General features: G+C 42.0%; 1 protein-coding gene across 2 annotated transcripts in view; it reads left to right on the forward strand.

The window, feature by feature from the left end:
- LOC147029799 (thrombospondin type-1 domain-containing protein 7A-like) overlaps window positions 1–20,973 on the forward strand; it is a 251,933-nt gene that overhangs the window by 120,639 nt on the left and 110,321 nt on the right. For both annotated transcript variants that reach the window (XM_085873134.1, XM_085873133.1), the window contains exon 8: window positions 16,475–16,651. In XM_085873134.1, coding sequence (XP_085729260.1) covers window positions 16,475–16,651 — 177 coding nt within the window. The remainder of the gene's footprint in view (window positions 1–16,474; window positions 16,652–20,973) is intronic.

The following is a 20,973-nucleotide window of genomic DNA, read 5'->3' on the forward strand; positions in this document are numbered from 1 at the left end:
GAGGGAGATAAGAAAGAGAGAGAGGAGAGACTGACTCTCTAATACTCTTGACAGACATAATATGAATGTATATATATATATATATATATATATATATATATATATATATATGTTACTTTTGAGAGCTAAATGAATAGTTTCCAACATTCAGAGAAGAAAAAGTGGTGGGATTGAAAGGATCCGTGGAGCTTAGCGACCGAGCGGGGGAGAGTCAGGGATATGATTTTTCATGCAGACTCAAAGGAAACCTCCCAAAGGCCTACAGAAACCTTGTCACAACATATAAATCTATCAAAAACTTTGATGAGATATTTCATGAAAGCGGTAGACTGCTAAAGTATGGAAAAACCGTAGACTCCTGTTTAAAGCGGTAGAGTTAGCAACTATGCAAATGTTGTTTGTAATAATCTGAGTAAATGCAACCAGCAAGGTGTAATGTCGACCCTGGAGTGCTATTACAGCAAGGGAGCACGGTAAGTGGGGCTAAGTACCAAGTTACATTGACTATGTGGTCAATATCCAGAGTGATCTCTTGATGTATTGGTTGAATTCCTGTGACCTCCATCTATTGGAGAGGGCCTCCATATATTCCTGTGACAATGGAATTAGTATGTCGAGAGTGCCAAATGACAATAATGAAAGCCAAATTGCTGATCGGTGACATGGAATTTCCAAAAAGTAATGGCTTCATATCCATTGCAATTATAAATCTTATGACTTTGTGGGTCAAGCAATAGTCGTTAATTATTTGCATTAGATTTATCTTAATCATTTATATGGAAGGAAGCATGCTCGTGGTACTATGCAGGCAGGAGATTTCTTGTTAAATTGGCAAAAAAGGGAACCAAAGTTCAGTTGAACACCATTTTTTTTTGTATACCTTGGTGAGGCTCGTGTGAGAGCTAACACACAACACACAACAATGGGGGGCAGGAGAGGGAAGGACAAAACAGTGAGGAACAGCGACATTAGGAGTCTGTGGAAGGGAGAGGGATTAGGCAGGGAACACGGGGTAAACAAGATGGACATTACAGGGGCTTTCAGGAAGGAATGTAGGGAATTTGAAGGAGGTGGGTTTGGGGTAGATTAATGGGGGTAGAAAAGATCGTGGTTTTTGATGGGAGATCATAAGAGGTGGTGGTGAACAGCTGGCTGTTTTGAAGGCCTGGAGGGAAGAATGGCATTGAAGAGAGTGAGGGAGTTTATTCCAAAGGCAGGAAAAAAGAATGAAAGAGTGAAGGTGAGCAGTGATTCGTGATTTTGGTAGTTTTACCAGAAGGGGGTTGCTGGCGGACCTTGAGCGCCTTGCGGAAATATGGGGTGACATATCGCAGACAGAGCGGGGGGGGTGAGAGATTAGAGCATGAATCCATTCTCGGATTGAGCATGAAAACCATTTGATTTGTTTTCAGAAAAGATTCAAAGGGAGCAAAGAACCTTTTTACAATGCTAAGGAAACAGACTGTTAGGAGAAACAGGGCCTTTGAGGAAAAAGAGAAGGTGGAGGATTGAAAAGTGGGGGAGAACGAAGATAGGGATCATGGATGGAAACTGTTGGAATTTAGCAAAGATTATGATGCAAACCTTAAAGTTTGAGCACTTATCATTGGCTTGAGTCTTCAACATCATCGGTCTGTTCTCAGTCAGAAAACCAATATGGATACAATGGTAGCCAGCTTGTGAGAAGACTACTCAACTGCCATCCCACATGTTGCAAATTCAAATCCACCTAAAGGCAGGAGTATTAAAGATTTAGATTCTAAGCTTCTGGAAACCGAACTAATCCCACAAAAATTTCCATGTCATTCTCGGATTATTATTAGAATCCTCGCTGCTTCATTAATGGCCTTCAAAAAGATGGGTGATCATCCTGCCTTGCCTCACTGAGTGTACAGTTAATGCCATTCCGCACTTTGTCGTTGATCTACAATGCCCTCAGCACAGCTTAGGATGGGCACTAAAAGTCCCACAAACTCCTTTTAAAAAAAATCGACAGTAGGAATTAAGCAAAGATAAGACAAATCATAGTTAGGCTTTGGAATTTTCTTTTTTATGGAAATGAAATTTTCTTTCGGCTTTGGATTTTCTGTGAACAGACACATGTGTGTTGTAGGACTGGTGAAGAGGCATGTAGTAGGTCACGATCACTATGGTTCATCTGTCAGAATTAGATGACATGCTGCTTGGGTTTGATAGCCTCCAACACACGTCTTTGCAAGATATTGTTTGTAATGATCAGGAGGAAAACTGGAAATATTGTGAAATAACCTGATGTTAGAATTGGTGAAGATTATTGTGGGAACTATTTCAAGGGCTTTAAATAGCGAGAGAAAAAGACAGTCCTGTCAAGTTCTTAATTTGAGAGCTGAATGCATTTGTACTGCCAGGCTGACTATTAATTTCCCAACGGGATTGACAATCTGATCAGGATCTGGTTAGGGGATCATCGGCTGAAGTTAACATCATTAATTTAACCCGAATTGTGCTTAACATAAAATCACTTGAAAAATAAAAATGGCAAACCGACCTACCTCAGCTAAGCATTACAAGGAAATTATGCACAGGAGGAGGCGATTCGGCCCATCATGCCTGCACCACACCAATTCCACATTTAATAAATCCGTCAATACCCCTTCCCTTCATGTGCAGCCTTTTGGCTGCTGCACTGATCCTCATTTCACCGACCTCAGGATGACAGCCTGAGTTAACCCCCTGGTATTAATTCAGCAGCCAACAAGGCTTGAACTCAGGACCCTAGAATCCCAAGCCACCACCCTAACCACTAAGCCAACACCAGGTATACAAACCACCACCTTAACCTGTTGGTGTTGGTGTTGGTGTTGCCATCTCAACCCTTGCCTCATAATATGGGAAACCAGGTTCACATCCCCGACACAATGTATTTGTCCATTTTGTGATAATGCTTGTGTGCACTGTTGTCCACCAATGTCTTTTTCCTGAATGTGATTTATGTACATATTCAACTACAAGCTTTAGATCAGTGTAAGAATAATAAGAAGATAAACGTTTGACCCTTTTGTTTCATTTTGAGTGATTGATTGATTGTGAAATTGAAGAGTGCATTATTTACTTTGAAATGCCGAAGAACAACGTGGGTCCGCAATCGTATTGATCTGTGCATAAGCATACAATTCAGTGGGGTTTTTTTTCAGTAATATGGCATTGAATATCATGACAGGGTAATTTCATCAGTATGATCAAATTAAATAAAAATTTTAATGGAATCTGATCATCCAGCCTATAAATTAGAGGACACATATGGCTTGTTGTGTACTAAGCCCTGTCAAAGGTGCGATGCATGAGAAAGCAGGTATGCATATTTCACTTTTGTGAGCTGCTTCAGAAGATTATCATGGATGTTGGGATGTCTGAGATGTAGCAAGCTCTTATTCCTTGTTCATCGCTGTGATAGATGAAAATAAACTGACAATGTTAGCATAAAAAGCTAAATCTGGAAATGGCCATGATTCCCTCCACTCTTCCCCACCCTTCCCCCAGAAATGGACACCATCCATCCAATTGGCAGCTAATTAACCACTTTATAAATCCGATAAGACTGATTTGAGTTTGATTATTTTTTTTTCATTCACAACCATCAGTAAGCAATAGCAATTCTTTCTCCTTATCTCTGGTTTTCTTCCATCATTGTGTATCTTTAATTTGCTTGACTTTCTCATTTATTGTAAATTGGATCAGTGAACCAAATTAACGTTTGTTTGATGATTATTGTGGTTTGCAATGTTTTCAAAGTTTAAAGCAGCCCATTTGTTCAAGAACAAATGGGTAGGAAATTTTGGAAGGGATGTTTTCAGTGCTTACAGAAGATTTTTATTTTTGCATGCAACGCGAGGCTCGTGGAGGAGCTATAACAGAATAGAACAAGGTAAAACAGAATGAAAGGAAACAGAGGGGTGGGGGATGAAATATGTGTGAAAGTATGGGAGCAAGGGTAGGAGAGGAGTATGCATGAGGTGAACAAGCTGGATAGAGATACAAACTCTCAATCACAGCAATAGAAAGGGAAACTTCAGAGGAAGCATATTGGAAGAAATAAAAACCGAAGAGGGGGGGGGGTGAAAGAGCAGGGGAAAACCTAATAACCTGGAAACCCAGATCGAAGTGGGCTTGGGGAGGCTTCATGAGAGTAGAAAAGATCATGGTTGTGGATAGAGGATGACCCAAGATGTTGAACAGCTGTCTTAAAGCCCTGGAAAGAAGAACGAGATACTATAGCTGTATCTCACTCATGATACCACAACAAGCCCAACCAATCTAATCATGTCATGTCAGATGGACACCCTATTTTTGGTAACTCAAAATTTCAATGAAAGTAACAAATCATGAAATAGAGATTAATAATACAACAATTCCATTAAAGTAATGAAATTTCCATCCCTCTAATACCAAATAAACGGGAATTTATTTCCAAGTATGCCATAGCTCTGATAATATAATTGGACCTTAATTCACACAATAATTTGAGGACATTGCATTACACACAACTTACTTTTACATCGGCACTCATTGCAAAATGATGACGAACTCACCCCTAACAGGCGGGCTGCACATCTTGAATCAGTGTTCTAACTATTCAGCAAGTGTTACAACATAGGGTCGCATCATAGAGTCAGTGCTCAAGGTGAGTAACCGCAACATCCGGATAACAAAATCAAGAGCTTGCCCAGAAGAGCTGTTGGACAATGGTAATCAGAATAACTGTTCCTTCAATCCAGCTCAACCATAATTACGAACATTTGAAATGAATCCTGAATACGAGCAGGTCAGGACGACAGTTACTGTCCATCACGTTCAAGTTCACGTTATCAGAGATATAACCTGGAATTTTACCTTGAAACTAACTCAGTGCAAGGAAAGCAGTAATTGTGGCACCCACGTCACCTGCAGCTAAAAGCACGTTTATATAAATCATATATATATAAATCATATATATATATATATATATATATATATATATATATATATATATATATATATATATATATATATATATATATATATATAAACAACATCACTCTTTATGTCTTCCCAACATTAAGAATTCACCCAGACGTGAAGAGGATATAAATCACAATTTATACAAAGGGGGGGTTAAAAAAAACTCCTTCATGAAATTGCTAAGCATTCGCACAACTCAGGAAACAATGATATCATGAACAACGTAACTGCACAAGCGCTGTAAACCACAGTGTATTTCACTAACTATACAAAACATATCAGTGAACTTTTGTTTTTGTCGTGAAATTACCACCTCACAAATGTATATGTCGTTGGGTGTATTATGCAGTTTTTCATTTCTGTATATGTAGAACCGGGATGTTGGTTTGCACCATTTCGTAGAGATGCAGCTGATACAGGGTCCCTGGAGATCAGACTAGGGATTTATAATTTGGCCAGAGTAAGATGTGACAGCTGACTTTATTTCTTCTCAAAATGACAGTGTACTCAATGATACAATGGCATGCTAACAAAACACTGGGATGACAGTTTATATATCAGGCCAGGAATCAAATTCGGACTGGACAGCTCACAGGTGAGTATTTTCTCTCTCAGCTGTCCCATCAGCCAATTCAATGTAATGACAAATCCTTAAGTTGATACGACGAGGTCCGTCATAAAAGTAACAGGACTGACTTCACAGAAATTTTATTCCAAAAAATATATTGAAATCACAGCTTGTCCCCTTCAAAATAGTTTCCCTCCAGTCTCACACACTTGTCCATTCTCTTCCTCCACGCTTCGGTGCACCCCCGGAAGGCTTCTTCTGGAATCCTCCAGAGCTCCGTCATCATGGCCCTTTTGATGGCCTCCACATCAGGAAATCGGGTCCCCTTGATCACCCCCTTGAGCTTGAGGAATAGGAAAAAATCACAAGTGGCCAAGTCTGGCGAATACGGGGGTTGCTCCAGAGTTGGCACATTCCTCTCTGCCAGAAACTGCCGGATGCTCAGGGCACTGTGAGCAGGAGCATTGTCACGGTGGAGCACCCAGGTGTTGTTCTCCCACAGATCCTTCCTCTTGTCCCGAACTGATCTCATGAGGCGCTGGAAGATCTCCGTGTACATGTATTGATTCACTGTTTGACCCTGTGGTAGAAACTCGAAGTGGACGATGCCCTTGATGTCAAAAAACACGATGAGCATCACCTTGACCTTCGACTTCGACATCCTTGCTTTCTTTAGTCTTGGTGATGCCGGACTTTTCCACTGACGACTCTGCCATTTGGTCTTGGGGTCGTATTCGAATATCCACGATTCATCGCCAATAATGACTCCCGAGCAGGTCTGGATCATCCTCGAGGCGCTCAATAATGTCTTGATAGACAACGCCTCTTTGCTGTTTCTGGTCCTCAGACAACAGCTTGGGAACCGTCTTTGTGCACACCTTGTGCATTTCGAGATTTTCAATGATGATGCTCCAGACAGTGTCCTTGTTGATAGAAAGTTCCTCAGCAATCATCCGCACCGTGAGTCGATGATCTGCACGCACCATTTGCTTCACACGCTCGATGTTTTGTGCCGTTCTGCTCGTTGAATGTCTTCCAGACCGTGGATCGTCTTCAACCTCCTCCCGCCCCTCTTTGAACCTCTTGTGCTATTCAAACGCATGTGTACGTGACATTGTTTCTTCCCCGTAGACTTGCTGCAGCATTGCAAAGGATTTGGAAGGTGTTTTGCCAAGCTTGGCAAGAAACTTCAGATTGGCTCTCTGCTCACGACTCAGAGCACGATGACTCGGACTAGACAATGTGTAAAGCACGACCTGTAAAAAAAATTCACACAATGAGCGCAGTTAACCATCACCAATCATATATATTGCTGGAATGTTCCGAAAGACTTTAACGCAACCCATTCATTCAAGTTGTGTCAGTGAAGCACACAGCAGGCTCAGTCCCTTTACTTTTTAGATGGACCTCATCTTTTTGACAACTATTACAGTCTGTATCCTGCTCACATTCACAAAAATAATGGTTGCATTTGGAAGATTCATATTCACAAATGAAGACACAACCAACTAGTGTAGCTGCCTATTTGACTAACGAATGCTCTTCATCCTGAACTGTACAGATATTGTGTGCCAGGTGTTAAATATCCTTCCAAAGGGAAGATGAGGAGCCTCAAGTGAAAGTGCGACATAACGTTGTCTTCATCGTCCCCTCGCATGTGACACTGGATCTGGTCATACACGTGTTTGGGTGCAGTTATTTCACTGAACTTATTGATAATAACAAATATTAGTATGTGTCAGTCCATCAATATGCCTCCTCCATTACTCCAAAACCATGAAACCTACCAGCCCCAACTTTGCATGCATACTAAGGGAACTCCAAGGAAGTGCATGAATGAAAATTGGGTGTTTTTTGGGTTAAATTAAACACTCCTTTTGAAGATAATTAACGGCCTTATTTAATTATCCTTTATCAAGGCATCATCCTTGGTCAGCCTCTGAGTCAGCCCTCTGTCAGCTTGCTGGGGTCTCTATTTGCCATTTTTGGGGGGCCTGCTCAACAATGCCTTGAGTTGGAACAGACCGCAATGGTTTCTCAACGATAAAGCGCTCAAATTTTTGTTTTTCACTTTTCTCACTCATATCAACGAATACCTCTTCTTTATACCTACAAATTGGTCTATATATCCCAATGCTTATAAACACCCAGACACCAGTTTTCATGGCTTTATTTCATTTCCACACATGCAATAACCTCTAGATTGTAGAATCTCTTAACATTAGCCGAATGTCAAAATTTGAAGTGCAGAATTGACCTTATAGTCCAGGAGCTAGGTGACTTTTATTCAACATGGAAGGTGCAGATGTTTAAGGGTGCCAGTGGTGTAGAGTAGGGTTGGCAGATCCCAGAAACCCAATTCTTAAGTTGCGCCAGTGGTGGGTGTGGTAGGTGGCACCACCCAAATCCAAGATGCCTGCCATCGATATAGGCTAAAACCAATATTGTCATACATCAAGTAATACTAGGCCGATTCCAATGATCTTGGTATGCACTCTAATAGTTTTGGGTATGCCCAATCTAATGGAGAGGGTGTCATTATCATCCAAGGTCAATGTCATGAGATAAAGGTCAATATCATAGGTTTTTGGACAATTTTATGCCTGATTGACCTTGACCCCTTGATTCAAGGTCAAATCTGATGGCATGAAATGATTCCCCATACATGATTTCCTGTTAGTGCCTAATATATTCCGAAGCCCTTTGTCCAAGTCTTCCTCTGTCTTGGCCTTCAACTCTACTGTTGGTCTCTCTCTCTCTCTCTCTCCCTCTCTCTCTCTCTCCCTCTCTCTCTCTCTCCCTCTCTCCCTCTCTCCCTCTCTCCCTCTCTCCCTCTCTCCCTCTCTCTCTCTCTCTCTCTCTCTCTCTCTCTCTCTCTCTCTCTCTCTCTCTCTCTTTCTCTCTTTCTCTCTTTCTCTCTTTCTCTCTTTCTCTCTTTCTCTCTTTCTCTCTTTCTCTCTTTCTCTCTTTCTCTCTTTCTCTCTTTCTCTCTTTCTCTCTTTCTCTCTTTCTCTCTTTCTCTCTTTCTCTCTTTCTCTCTTTCTCTCTTTCTCTCTTTCTCTCTTTCTCTCTTTCTCTCTTTCTCTCTTTCTCTCTTTCTCTCTTTCTCTCTTTCTCTCTTTCTCTCTTTCTCTCTTTCTCTCTTTCTCTCTTTCTCTCTTTCTCTCTTTCTCTCTTTCTCTCTTTCTCTCTTTCTCTCTTTCTCTCTTTCTCTCTTTCTCTCTTTCTCTCTTTCTCTCTTTCTCTCTTTCTCTCTTTCTCTCTTTCTCTCTTTTTCTCTCTTTCTCTCTTTCTCTCTTTTTCTCTCTTTCTCTCTTTCTCTTTTTCTCTTTTTCTCTTTCTCTTTCTCTTTCAGTGTACTCGCTCTTCCACAAGCCTCGACTATATGTACAAAAAAAAGATTTGGATCCGGAAAAATACTACAATTATGGAAGTGATTCTTCACCATTGAAAGATAGGGCCAAAAACTACATACAGCATGATATTTCAAAATGTTTTGGACAAGTTATGACAAAAAGTTGTGGACGAGTTATGACAAAATTTTGTGTATGAGTTGGGTAGGTGACAAGAACAAGCTGATTCAGTTTTGGTTAAGGTTCACATGCAGATCCAGCCTATCAGTAGGATACAAAACATAAACTGTTCAGCTTGGCAGAGGTATGCGCTCTACCGAGTGCCATTCTCGTTTAATAGCTTTCTTTCACTATCCCCCATGATTCATGTTGTGTTTTCATGGGTTTTTCGTTTTATCAGTCTTATGTTATCTTCTTTATGTCGAGATGTCAAGTAGATTGAAATTTTGATTTTTAGTCGGCTCACTGATGTTTGTCCAAGAAATGATTAACCAAACTTTTAAAATATATTTAACCAAACTTCTCCATTTTGGACAGAACTAAAAAATATCAAACTGTTTAGCCTGGCAGAGATATGCACTCTACCGAGTGCCGTTCTAGTTTACTCGCGCGTCCACAATGCGATTTATGGCTCGGACATGGGTTTTTCATTCTGCGGCATTTCTTATGTTTCCTCAGTGGCATCATGAATATTTTCCAAAAATAAGAAAAAGTTTTAAAAGTATTTTTTATAATTCTCCAACTTTTTTTTCTTATTTCCATCCAAAAAGCCATCTCATCAATCACATTGAAGGTAATACTGGTGCAGCCATGTTTCCCCTTCTATCCCATGTCATACCTTTTCAGAAAGTTTAAAGGGAGGTCGAAAGGTTACAGTTACCTGGGAAACTGCATTACAAAATCAGCCTCTCCATTTTCGTACTGAGAACACCGATACAACTTCACTGCAAGCAGTGTATATCAAAGTAGTTGTTAACATTTTTATTATTTAACACGGAACTCCAGTTTTATGATAAAATGATTTTCAACCCAGAAGTTTAATATCAACATATTTCGTGCGTATGTAATAACGTCCCTTTAAAGTCATGCAATAAAAAGCCTCAGTTCGTTTTGTTGCTTTATTTGCCCATTCCTGGTGTAAAGGTTATCAGCGTATAGGTCGCATCGTGCTTTGGATGTGAATATTTTGGGTTTGGATATGCCAAGTCAGTTTTGGTTTTTAATATACTTGTATTTCTAATGGTGGAGGCATTATTTGATCCTCAAATTTTGCCACTACAGTGACAGTGTAGTCACTATCATCTGGGATAACTCCTTCATGTTAGTTGGCCATCCTGCAAAATGGGCTATGCAAAAGGTGACAGATTCGTCATTTAATCTCCTTCACACACGGAGGACATTTCTACAGCTGCACATTACAACCTTGTGACTTTCAGATGCAGTCCCCCAGAGGGTCTGAATTATGTAGCCACTACACTACCTGATAAGGTTGGCTTTGCAGCTTCGTGATCCTGGTGTTGGCTTAGCAGTTAGGGTGGTGGCTTGGGATCCTAGGGTGCTGAGTTAAAGCCCCAAATTCCCGCTGAATTATCACCAGGGGGTTGACTCAGCCTGTCATCCTTCCGAGATCGACAAAATGAGTACCAGTGTAGCAGCCAAAAAATGCTGCACACGAAGGGAAGGGGTATCAATGGATTGATTAAATCTGGTATTGTTGTGTTGCAGGCATGATGGGCCGAATGACCTCCTTCTGCACCTTAATTCCTTGTAAATCCTTGCAAAGGTTCAAAACTACTGCCTTAGGTAACCTTTAGTGACATCAATCTGTGATGCAAAAAGATGTATAATCCATTACCTGAAGTCTGAAGATACTACCTTAAGAGTCAGTCATATTATCACATTTATTTATTATTTAACCCAGCACCCAGTCACCTTTTGCATTGCCCATCTTGCAGGACGGCCAACTAACATGAAGGAGTTATCCCAGATAATAGTGATGAACAGTGAGTATGTGGAGATTTAAAACTTGTCGTGCTTTATCCAACAAGCATTATTATTTTCTGTGCAGCCTGTGGCTGCTGCAGTTGCATCATTGCCCCTGAGCGTGACTGTGCGGCTGATGCAGTGCCCAATATATCTAGTAAGCTGGTACTCATTTTGCTGCCTTCGGAAGGATGACGGGCTGAGTCAACCCACCTGGTGTTATTTCAACTCACCTGGTGTTATAACCTGGTATTATGTAGAGACTCAAACTTACGACCCTAAGATCTTATGAAGCCAACACCAGTCATACAGATAATTATAGAGTTAAAGGCACTGTTTTAATATGCCATAACATACAGAAATTATTTTTATTGGATGAACCCAATAAACTTTTTTTGATATTGTCGCGTCCGAGTATCCGTTAATAAAGGATTCCTCAGAGCCGGGACCTTTCATCCCGATGGACTGTCCAAACGATATTTTATGGCACTGTGTTCAATAATTACTCGACTTTACTGTTCTCCAAGGTTGCCCAAATGAACCAAAAAAGCACACACGGAAAGCAGATAGCTCAAATGCACCTTCTAACCTCTTAAAATATTTATTTGAAAAGCAAAGTGCAGGGAAGAGGGTCAACCAGATGCTATAATAAACCGGCCAAACCAAGCGAGTCAACAGACACAAGGAAGAGAATGGGAATATGCAAACTTGTATGCAAGGAGAAATAAAACGCAAAACCTAACCCAATGGGCACCACAGATCACACTTGCCCAACAACTTGTGCAGAAGGGACTTACTTTTGTATATGATGCGGAGGATGGACACAGGACTCGATGCAGCCCACTTTAGGAAACCAGGAGCGAGACGAGAGCCGGTGACAATCTGTCTTTTGTACTGCTTTGTGCCTTGATGGAATTATGAGGCTTTCATATTTTATTTCAACAATCCACTGACTCCTTTCATGCATTCATCATTTAATCTCCTTCACACACAGAGGACATTTCTACAGCTGCACATTACAACTTTGTGACTTTCAGATGCAGTTTGCACCTTTATCATACATGAATACACCGTGAAATGTTTTGCCGAATGCCTTACGACGTCCCCTTCCCCCAGTGAAAAGGAGGTTCAATACACATGCAGAGTTTGGTCTCAGTCAACTGAAGACTAGATTGGAGGAAGAATAATTTGCAAACAAACAAACAGATCCCTCCTGCTTTATCAAACAGATTTGCTTTATTTCCTTTCTTCCACCAATTATCCCGTTTGCTCCCTAGATTTTTCTTCTGGCATGTTACACATGTGGAAGTAATCGGATAACTGCTGTGTGCTCGATTTGGATGTAGTCCTCTGTAATGTTCCTGGCTGTGGGAAGGGACATATTGGGGGAAGTATGAGTTGATAATTTATTACATGATATTACAATACTACATGATAAAGAGAGGAGATTATGCATACATGATAATACAAAAACAATATATAATAATCACAATATGTATGTAATAATCCATACAAATAAATTCCTGGTGTTGGCTTAATAGTTAGGGTGGTGGGCTTTGGATCCTAGGATCCTGAATTCAAATCCTGCTCAGCTGTTGAATTAATACCAGGTGGGGTTAACTTGGCCTGTCATTCTTCCGAGGTCGGCAAAATGAGTGCCAGCATGCTGGTATACTCTGCCGGAGTGGAGACCCGTCCAGGATTGTGCCCAATAGCCAAGGAGACTGCTTAGGCAGCACCAATGCTCTGCACAGAGTATGGTCCGAATCTCTTCCTCCTCCTATACTAATAAGTGTGTGTGTGTGTGTGTGTGTGTGTGTGTGTGTGTGTGTGTGTGTGTGTGTGTGTGTGTGTGTGTGTGTGTGTGTGTGTGTGTGTGTGTGTGTCTTCCATAACTCCAAAACCATAAAGCCAAGCAGCCTGAAACTTTGCATGAATACGAAGAAAACTCTAAGGAAGTGCATGACTGAAAATTGGATGTTTCGGTTAATTGAAACACTGCTTTTGAAGATAATTAGTGGCCTTATGTAATTATATCCTTTATCAGGCAAATCCTTGGTCATCGCTCTCTAAGGGGTCTAAAGGCGTATCCTCGGTAACCTCACTGGCGTCTGAAGCCACCATGTTTTTTTGGTCTGCTCAACCATGCCCCAACTTGGAACAGGCGGGAACGATTTCTTAACAATAAAGTTTTTTTTTTTCACTTTCCTTACTCACATCAAATCCCTGTTCGTCAATGCTACAAATCACTGTTTTCATCGCTTTTGTAAGTGCTAAAGTTTTCAAATTAGGTATTTGGAGTGATTTCATGCATTGTATGATGCAATTTTCCATGATCTACTCTCACGGACTAATTTTAAGTATAGCATTGAAATGTGATGTTGGTTTTGAGGATCGGATGTCGTCCAGACTAAATAAGTGTCAAAATCTACAGTGAAATCTGACAATTTAAAGAAATAACGAGTCTTATAACTAAACCTATATACCTATTTACTTTAAGCAAACAAGGTTATGGTTCCCTCCTTTGTCATGCATGCACAAGAAAATGTGAAATTTCCAAAGCATTAAACTGATCTTTTTCTACTGTTTGGAGAATTATAATGGGTGAAATAGATTTAGCAATGTGCCAAAATTAGCCAGCTTCGTTGAGCTTTATAATTTCATGCATTTACTGCTTGACCTCATGGCCTGTCCCCCAGAGGGACAGCTTATCCAAAGCGTATGCCACATCTGTGTCTATATTTTCAGAGGTTTCGCAAGGTGCTCTTCAGGGAATCGAAGCAAATCTGGTGAAAAACAGACATTTTAAAATAAAGTTATAATGCTTGGATGGACCATGAACCGATGCACGATGTGATGCATGAACAGACGAGTGGGCAATGTGACGGCTTATTTGCAATGTTTATTTCATGTGCAATTAAACTTTGCGATGTCTCCAGGGTTGTTCCACATGAAATATCAACTCTTTTGAGGATAGTCATTATTTGAACAAATTCATTTAATTAATGAAAAGTTAAATGGTTCCTCCATGATATGCAGCCACAGCCAGGCCAGCCGTTCCTTACAACTATTTAATTGGAGTACTCGCTTCAGTGCTTAAGCCACTTGCCTTGCACCCTACAGTCGATATAGGTACTGTGCTACGTCATTCTGAGCAAATTGTTCACTCAATGCGGACGCTTTCACCGTGCCACATCATCCTGAGCGAGTGGTTCATGCTCCATCATCCTGAGCAAGTGGTTCATGCACTGTCATCCTGCGAGAGTTGTTTTTGTGCTGTCAACCTCAGTGAATGGGTCCTGCTCCATTAACCTGAGCAAGTGGTTCGTACTCCGTCATCCTGAGCGAGTGGTTCACGGTTCATGCTTCATCATTCTAAGCGAGTGATTCGTGCTCCACCATCCTGAGCACATGGTTCGTGCTACCTCAACCTGAGCGAGTGGTTCATGCTTTGTCATTCTGAGTGACTTGTTCGTGCTCTGTCATCCTGAGCGAGTGGTTCGTGCTCTGTCATGCTGAGCGAGTGTGGTTTGAGCTCTGTCATGCTGAGCAAGTGTGGTTTGAGCTCTGTCATGCTGAGCGAGTGTGGTTTGAGCTCCCTCATCTTGAGTGAATGGTTCGTGCTCCGTCATCCTGAGCAAATGGTTCATGCTCCATCATCATGAGCGAGTGGTTCGTTCTCCGTCATCCTGATCGAGTGGATCATGCTCTGTCATCCTGAGCGAGTGGATCATGCTCCGTCATCCTGAGGGAGTCGTTCATGCCCCGTCATCCTGAGCTAGTGGTTCGTGCCCTGTCCTGCGTCAGGACGGTTTTTTTTCTCTGGACATGGCGGGGCATTGTTTGTCTCCAGGCGCATCAGGGCTGTGTTTTTCTCCAGACACATTGGGACGGTGTTTGTCTCCGGATGCGGCGGGGCGGTGTTTGTCTCCGGATGCGTCGGGGCGGTGTTTGTCTCCGGATGCGTCGGGGCGGTGTTTGTCTCCAGATGCTTCGGGGCGGTGTTTGTCTCTGGTCCATCTTTATAGTATGAGCTGTAGAAAATGCATTTCTGCCATTATTTTGTTTCCATTTTTGCTGTTATTCTCTGCAGAATCATTTTGATGAGACAATATGAACCGTAATTAACACTCAACCGCATGTCTGCCTTTCCTTCCTCTCACCTCACCCTGTCTTCCCTTCTCCCACCCCTCCTTGCTCCCCTCCACTTCTTCACTCCCCCCCCCTCTCCCTCTCCCTTACCTCTCTCTCTTTTGCTTTCTCTTTCTCTTTCTCTCTCACTTCCCCCACACTCTCGTATTCCCATCAGCCAAGCAACTGGTGGTATTTGCTGTTAATGCAATAATACTCACATAATAATAATAATACAATAGTAAATACATAACACGTACATAAACTGGAGTGTTCATATGACAGATTACCCCACGCACACTTGAGAAAAAGGACATGGGATGTCTTCTTAACGTTTGCTTGTTGCCTTTTGAGCACTATCTAGATTTCCTATGGGTCGCCATTTTGTCTGAGAGGGCGAGCACCAAATTTGATTTGTTGAGATGACATAAAATGGCATAATATTTTGTCCAAGTACTGCGAAACGGAACGTTTTTGAAAATGCCAACAAAACAATTTGTGTTCTCCAGTGATCAAGTATATATTTCAATTGAAATTAAAAAAACAAATTTTAAGTTCTGAGAAATTTTTGGGTTTGGAAGTTTTCCACCATTGATGCAGCATCTTTTACATCACCTTAGACACATTACATTCGTTCTTCATGCTTGTTGTTTGTGTCCTTTTTGACATCACTGAAAACAGTACGTTTCATGTTTGGAATGATTTTTAGTTTGTTTGACTGCCATATAGGCAGAGAGATTTTTTTAACCTTACACCTCTCTGCACATATGCTATTGGGACCAGATTCTGCAGAATTTTGCCAAATTTGGAGCCAAAGTACTGCTATACTGCAAGTTCGTGTTGCAATTCATGTTCCGATTGGTGTTATACAGTGTTCAAAACATAACATTCAATTGAAATCGAGAAGTTTCTCGACCATATAAACTGATGTTTGTAGACAGTCAGAAAGACAGACAAAGTGAAACAATTTCTTATTCCCGCTTTTTGCTTTGAGTGTGCAGTGTAAAAGCAAGCATATTATGGTACAATTAATGAATTCACATATTATCTGGGATTAAATTTATATCATAATGAGCCAACACTCAAACTGCAATGGTATAACCAGGCTTCCCAATCAATCAAATAAATGTATCACATTATGGTATCACTTAACAACCTAACGATTAATGTATCATCACGTCAGATGAGTATTTGGAGGAGTTTGGATTGGTAGTAAGACCTGGAGAGTCCTATAATCACCAAGAAATAGATGCTCAAAATTAAGCCTTGCTTTTTCCTGATATATACAATGGGTAAAGTATTCATTCCAGGTCACTATTTTAACAGATAGTAACAATGAAAATGGATTCATATACCTGCAAAATATAATGTGTATCTTTGCAAAAACTAATAAATCCACAACATCTATTACCGATCTCACATTCCTGCATCACTGCGGCCCCTCTTTTCCCCCCATGTCCAGCTGACTGCCACCTGAGTAAATGGTCTCAGTGGAGCAAGTGCCAGCTTCCTTGCACAGCAGGTGGAGCCTTGGGCCTGCAAGGTGTTCAGGCAAGATCAAGGGCTCGGCTGGGTGCTATATCAGCGCAGAACACAGATGACTGCCCAGAGCAGACATGGGAGGCACGACCTTGTCAAGGTGGCTTCTTCACCCTCTTAACATACTTATTGCATGTTTTTTTTAATGGGATTATAAAAGTAGATTACAAAAATGTGTAAGTTTATCCAAAAGATCGAACACATTGCATTCTTATTTTTTGCAATAAACAGTGACAGCCAAGCTTTATTTAAATCCTCATAGCAAAAGCAGATGTTGCTTTTTGTTATCGAAAAACACATTTTAAGTTTTGATTCTTCCAGAGTTATTGACTTTTACAGCACAGAAAAATTATCAGTCACATCTTGTGGACTGTATGAAAACTGACAATACAGAAGAGCTTGCTGATTGGAAGATGGACAATTACCAACATTGTGAGATAAAGGCAATTCTGAGTGTGGTTGGAACATTAATTGGACTTAATGAGGCTTTATCTTTTTTGATAAAACTGCAACTTTCTTTCACTTTTGTTTTTTGTGCCACTTTGTGGTACTCATAATTTTGGTGGGTCTAAACTCTGGCTTGTTTCTTGTAGAGATTGTTTTCTTCTTAATATATTTATTCTTATTACACAGATCTGTTAAAGTAAATGCAATACAGGTATATCTAAAACTGCAAAATATGGAATTGTTCCTCAAACCAGTTTCTACAACTATAATGTATGCGCTTGCTTGAGGTTCAAACTCTTGCTCCAACGGCCAAGTATCATGTGAGCGGCTCTGAAAGTCCAACCAGATTTTCCCACGCCCTAAATAGCTGAGCTTGCCAGGCTGCTAAATTTGGATAGGTGACCTGATCTGGGTAGTGTTTGGGTGGAGTGATACGTCTTCCACATCTTAATGATGGATTACTTCATACTCAATGGGATAATGAGTGACTTTGAAATCTTCATATAACCCTCTCCTGAATGGTACTTCTCCACCACTTTGTGTCTGACTTATTTGGAAAGCTCCTTGGTCTTCATGCTTGCCTTGCTGATTGATCAAGTAAGTTGCACTTTCAATATCCTTCAATAAGTGGGGGAGCTCAATTTTTAAGTTAAACCACTGATTACATACAGGTGAAACCTATTACACTTATTTTGGAACCTTTCAAACAAATGATTTGCTCCTAAAGTGATTTATGGTTAATTAAGCAAAGGATTTGAATGCTTATGCAACTAAGAATCATCTGATTTTCTCTGTTAATCTAACTCATTCACATTTTATCGACATTCTTTCACTTTATCACTTTGGAGTAGTTTGTGAAGACTCTATATTTGAAGTTATATTTGAAAGCATCATGAAATAAGCTGAGGTGGCATCAAAATTTGAAAACTTTGGAGTGGGGGGAGGGGGTGAATACTTTTGCAGGCCACTGAAAACACATACAAACAAACAAACTGCAGTTGGAAGCTGCCCGGGGCTCAGTGATGATCCTGAAAATAACCCTCGGAACAAAACCTTGAGAACAAGAAAACTTCACAGCTTAGTCCATGAAAAATTATCCCTTGCTGAAATGGAATTAGATACTTTGAGACCAGGGAGGGCTCCGTTCCATCTTCTGAAAGCCGCATATGGTGATGACAACCAACCACACACACACACACACACACACACACACACACACACACACACACACACACACACACACACACACACACACACACACACACACACACACACACACACACACACACACACACACACACACACACACACACACACACACACACATCCCCACCCCCCCTCCCTCCCCTCCTGCTCATATAATGCTGCGTTTCTCTTTCCAACCAATCTTATCTCCAATCCCATGATCTTTATCCCCGTTTGATAAAGTTAGGAATTTGGAATCAGAATAAGCCTCCACCCACACCCCACACCCTCAAAGCTTCCCCCTCACTGCACCCCTTAAATGCTTCCCCTCACCCTCTAAAACCGTGCACCACACCACACACACACAATCCTGCCCTCGCACACACAATCCTTCCCCCGCATGCCACACACACACACACACACACACACACGGGCGTCAAGAAGTGGGGTCAATGGGTGAGGGGGGTCGCTGTCTTGGGGTACGGGTCTGATGAGGGGCCCGAGCTTCTCCTGTAACTGTAATTTTTACTACAAATGTAAGAAAGAAAGAGTGGGGGTGGGTGGGGGCCCCAAGGTTGTTTGCTTTGAGGCCATTGCTGGCTCTCGATGCCCCTGCAAATGCACAAACTTTCCCCCACACCCTACCCACTCAAACATTCCCCTGCACCCCACACATGCAAACACTCACCTGCACCACACACACTCAAACGCTCCCCACACCCCACACACTCAAAACCCTCACCCACACCCCACACACTCAAAACCCTCACCCACACCCCACCTATTGAAACCCTCATCGACACCCCACACACTCAATCCCTCACCTGACCCCACACACTCAAACCCTCCCCCGCACACATCCTTCTGCAACACCCCACACCCCACACACTCAAAACCTCACCTGCACTCCACACACACCCACAAACATTCACCCGCACTCCACACACTCAATCCCTCACCCAAACCCACACACTCAAACCCTCACCCACACCCCACACACTCAAACTCTCCCCTGCACCATACACACTCAAACCCACACCCCACACACTTAAACCCTCACCTACACCCCACACACTCAAACCCTCCCCTGCACCATACACACTCAAACCCTCACCCACACCCACACCCACACCCACACACTCAAACCCTCCCCTGCACCATACACACTCAAACCCACACCCCACACACTTAAACCCTCACCTACACCCCACACACCAAACCCTCACCCACACCCCACACACTCAAACCCTCCCTGCACCATACACACTCAAACCCTCACCCACATCCCACACACTCAAACCCTCACCCACACCCCACACACTCAAACCCACACCCGCACCCCATACACTCAAACCCTCCCCTGCACCATACACACTCAAACCCTCCCCTGCACCCCACACACTCAAACCCTCACCTACACCCCACACACTCAAACCCTCACCTACACCCCACACACTCAAACCCTCCCCCACACCCAACCTTCTCCAACACCCCACACTCCACACACTCAAAACCTCACCCGCACGCCACATGCATCCACAAACATCCACCCGCACCCCACACACTCAAACCCCCACCCACACCCCACACACTCAAACCCTCACCCACACCCAGCACACTCAATCTCTCACCCGCACCCCACACACTCAATCCTTCACCTGCACCCCACACACTCAATCCGTCACCCGCACCCCACACACTCAATCCGTCACCCGCACCCCACACACTCAATCCGTCACCCGCACCCCACACACTCAATCCGTCACCCGCACCCCACACACTCAATCCGTCACCCGCACCCCACACACTCACTCCGTCACCCGCACCCCACACACTCAATCCGGCACCCGCACCCCACACACTCAATCCGTCACCCGCACCCCACACACTCAATCCGTCACCCGCACCCCACACACTCAATCCGTCACCTGCACTCCACACACTCAATCCGTCACCCGCACTCCACATACTCAAACCGTCACCCACCCCCACGCAGTCAAATCCATACCCACACCCAACACACTCAAGCTCTCACCCACATACTCAAACCCTCCTCCACACTCCATTCACTCAAACCTTCCCCTGCATCACACCAGTGTTATATTCGTGTCCACTTGATCCGTGTCCTGTATTGAAAGTTTATTGCAAAGTGGAAAAAATAGCGAATTTATTTGTGTTAATGTGTTGTGTACGAAATGAAGACAAAATATCAAAATCGACTAACAGTGTAACTTGTTATTTGCATCAAGATTTTATTCCATATAATGGCCAAGATTTTATTCCACTATGCTGTAGTTAGCTCATTATTGCTGTTGTTTGCTCATTGGTTTCTCATTTTTTCTATTACCATCTTGCTGTAGTTTGTTCAAAAACCTACATAATAATAAATAATTATAAAAGTTTTAAATGGTAAGAGTTCGACTCCTGACAGCTTGATATAGTTTGATAAAAACTACATAATAACTATATATAGTAGTTTGTTTGTTCAAAATTGACAATTTTAGAAATCCAGCCTATGTTGACCTTTTGGCCTTATGTTGACCTCCAAAATAATTGGTGGTTGAATTCAGTGACCTTAAAATTTCAAGTCAATGGGATGAAAATTGAGGATTTTAGAAATACCACTTAGTTGTTGACTTTACAGTTGATGTTGACCTTCAATCATTGATTGTTGAATTCACTGACCTGAAATATAAATCCTCTTCAAATTTCAATCAATGGGATGAAAATTGAGGATTTTAGAAATACCACCTCAGCTGTTGACCTTTGGCCTATGTTGACATTTTTGGT

The sequence above is a fragment of the Eptatretus burgeri genome, chromosome 3 (genome assembly GCF_056783735.1).
Source record: "Eptatretus burgeri isolate ZD-2024b chromosome 3, Ebu_testis_v1, whole genome shotgun sequence".
In the NCBI taxonomy this organism is placed as follows: domain Eukaryota; kingdom Metazoa; phylum Chordata; class Myxini; order Myxiniformes; family Myxinidae; genus Eptatretus; species Eptatretus burgeri.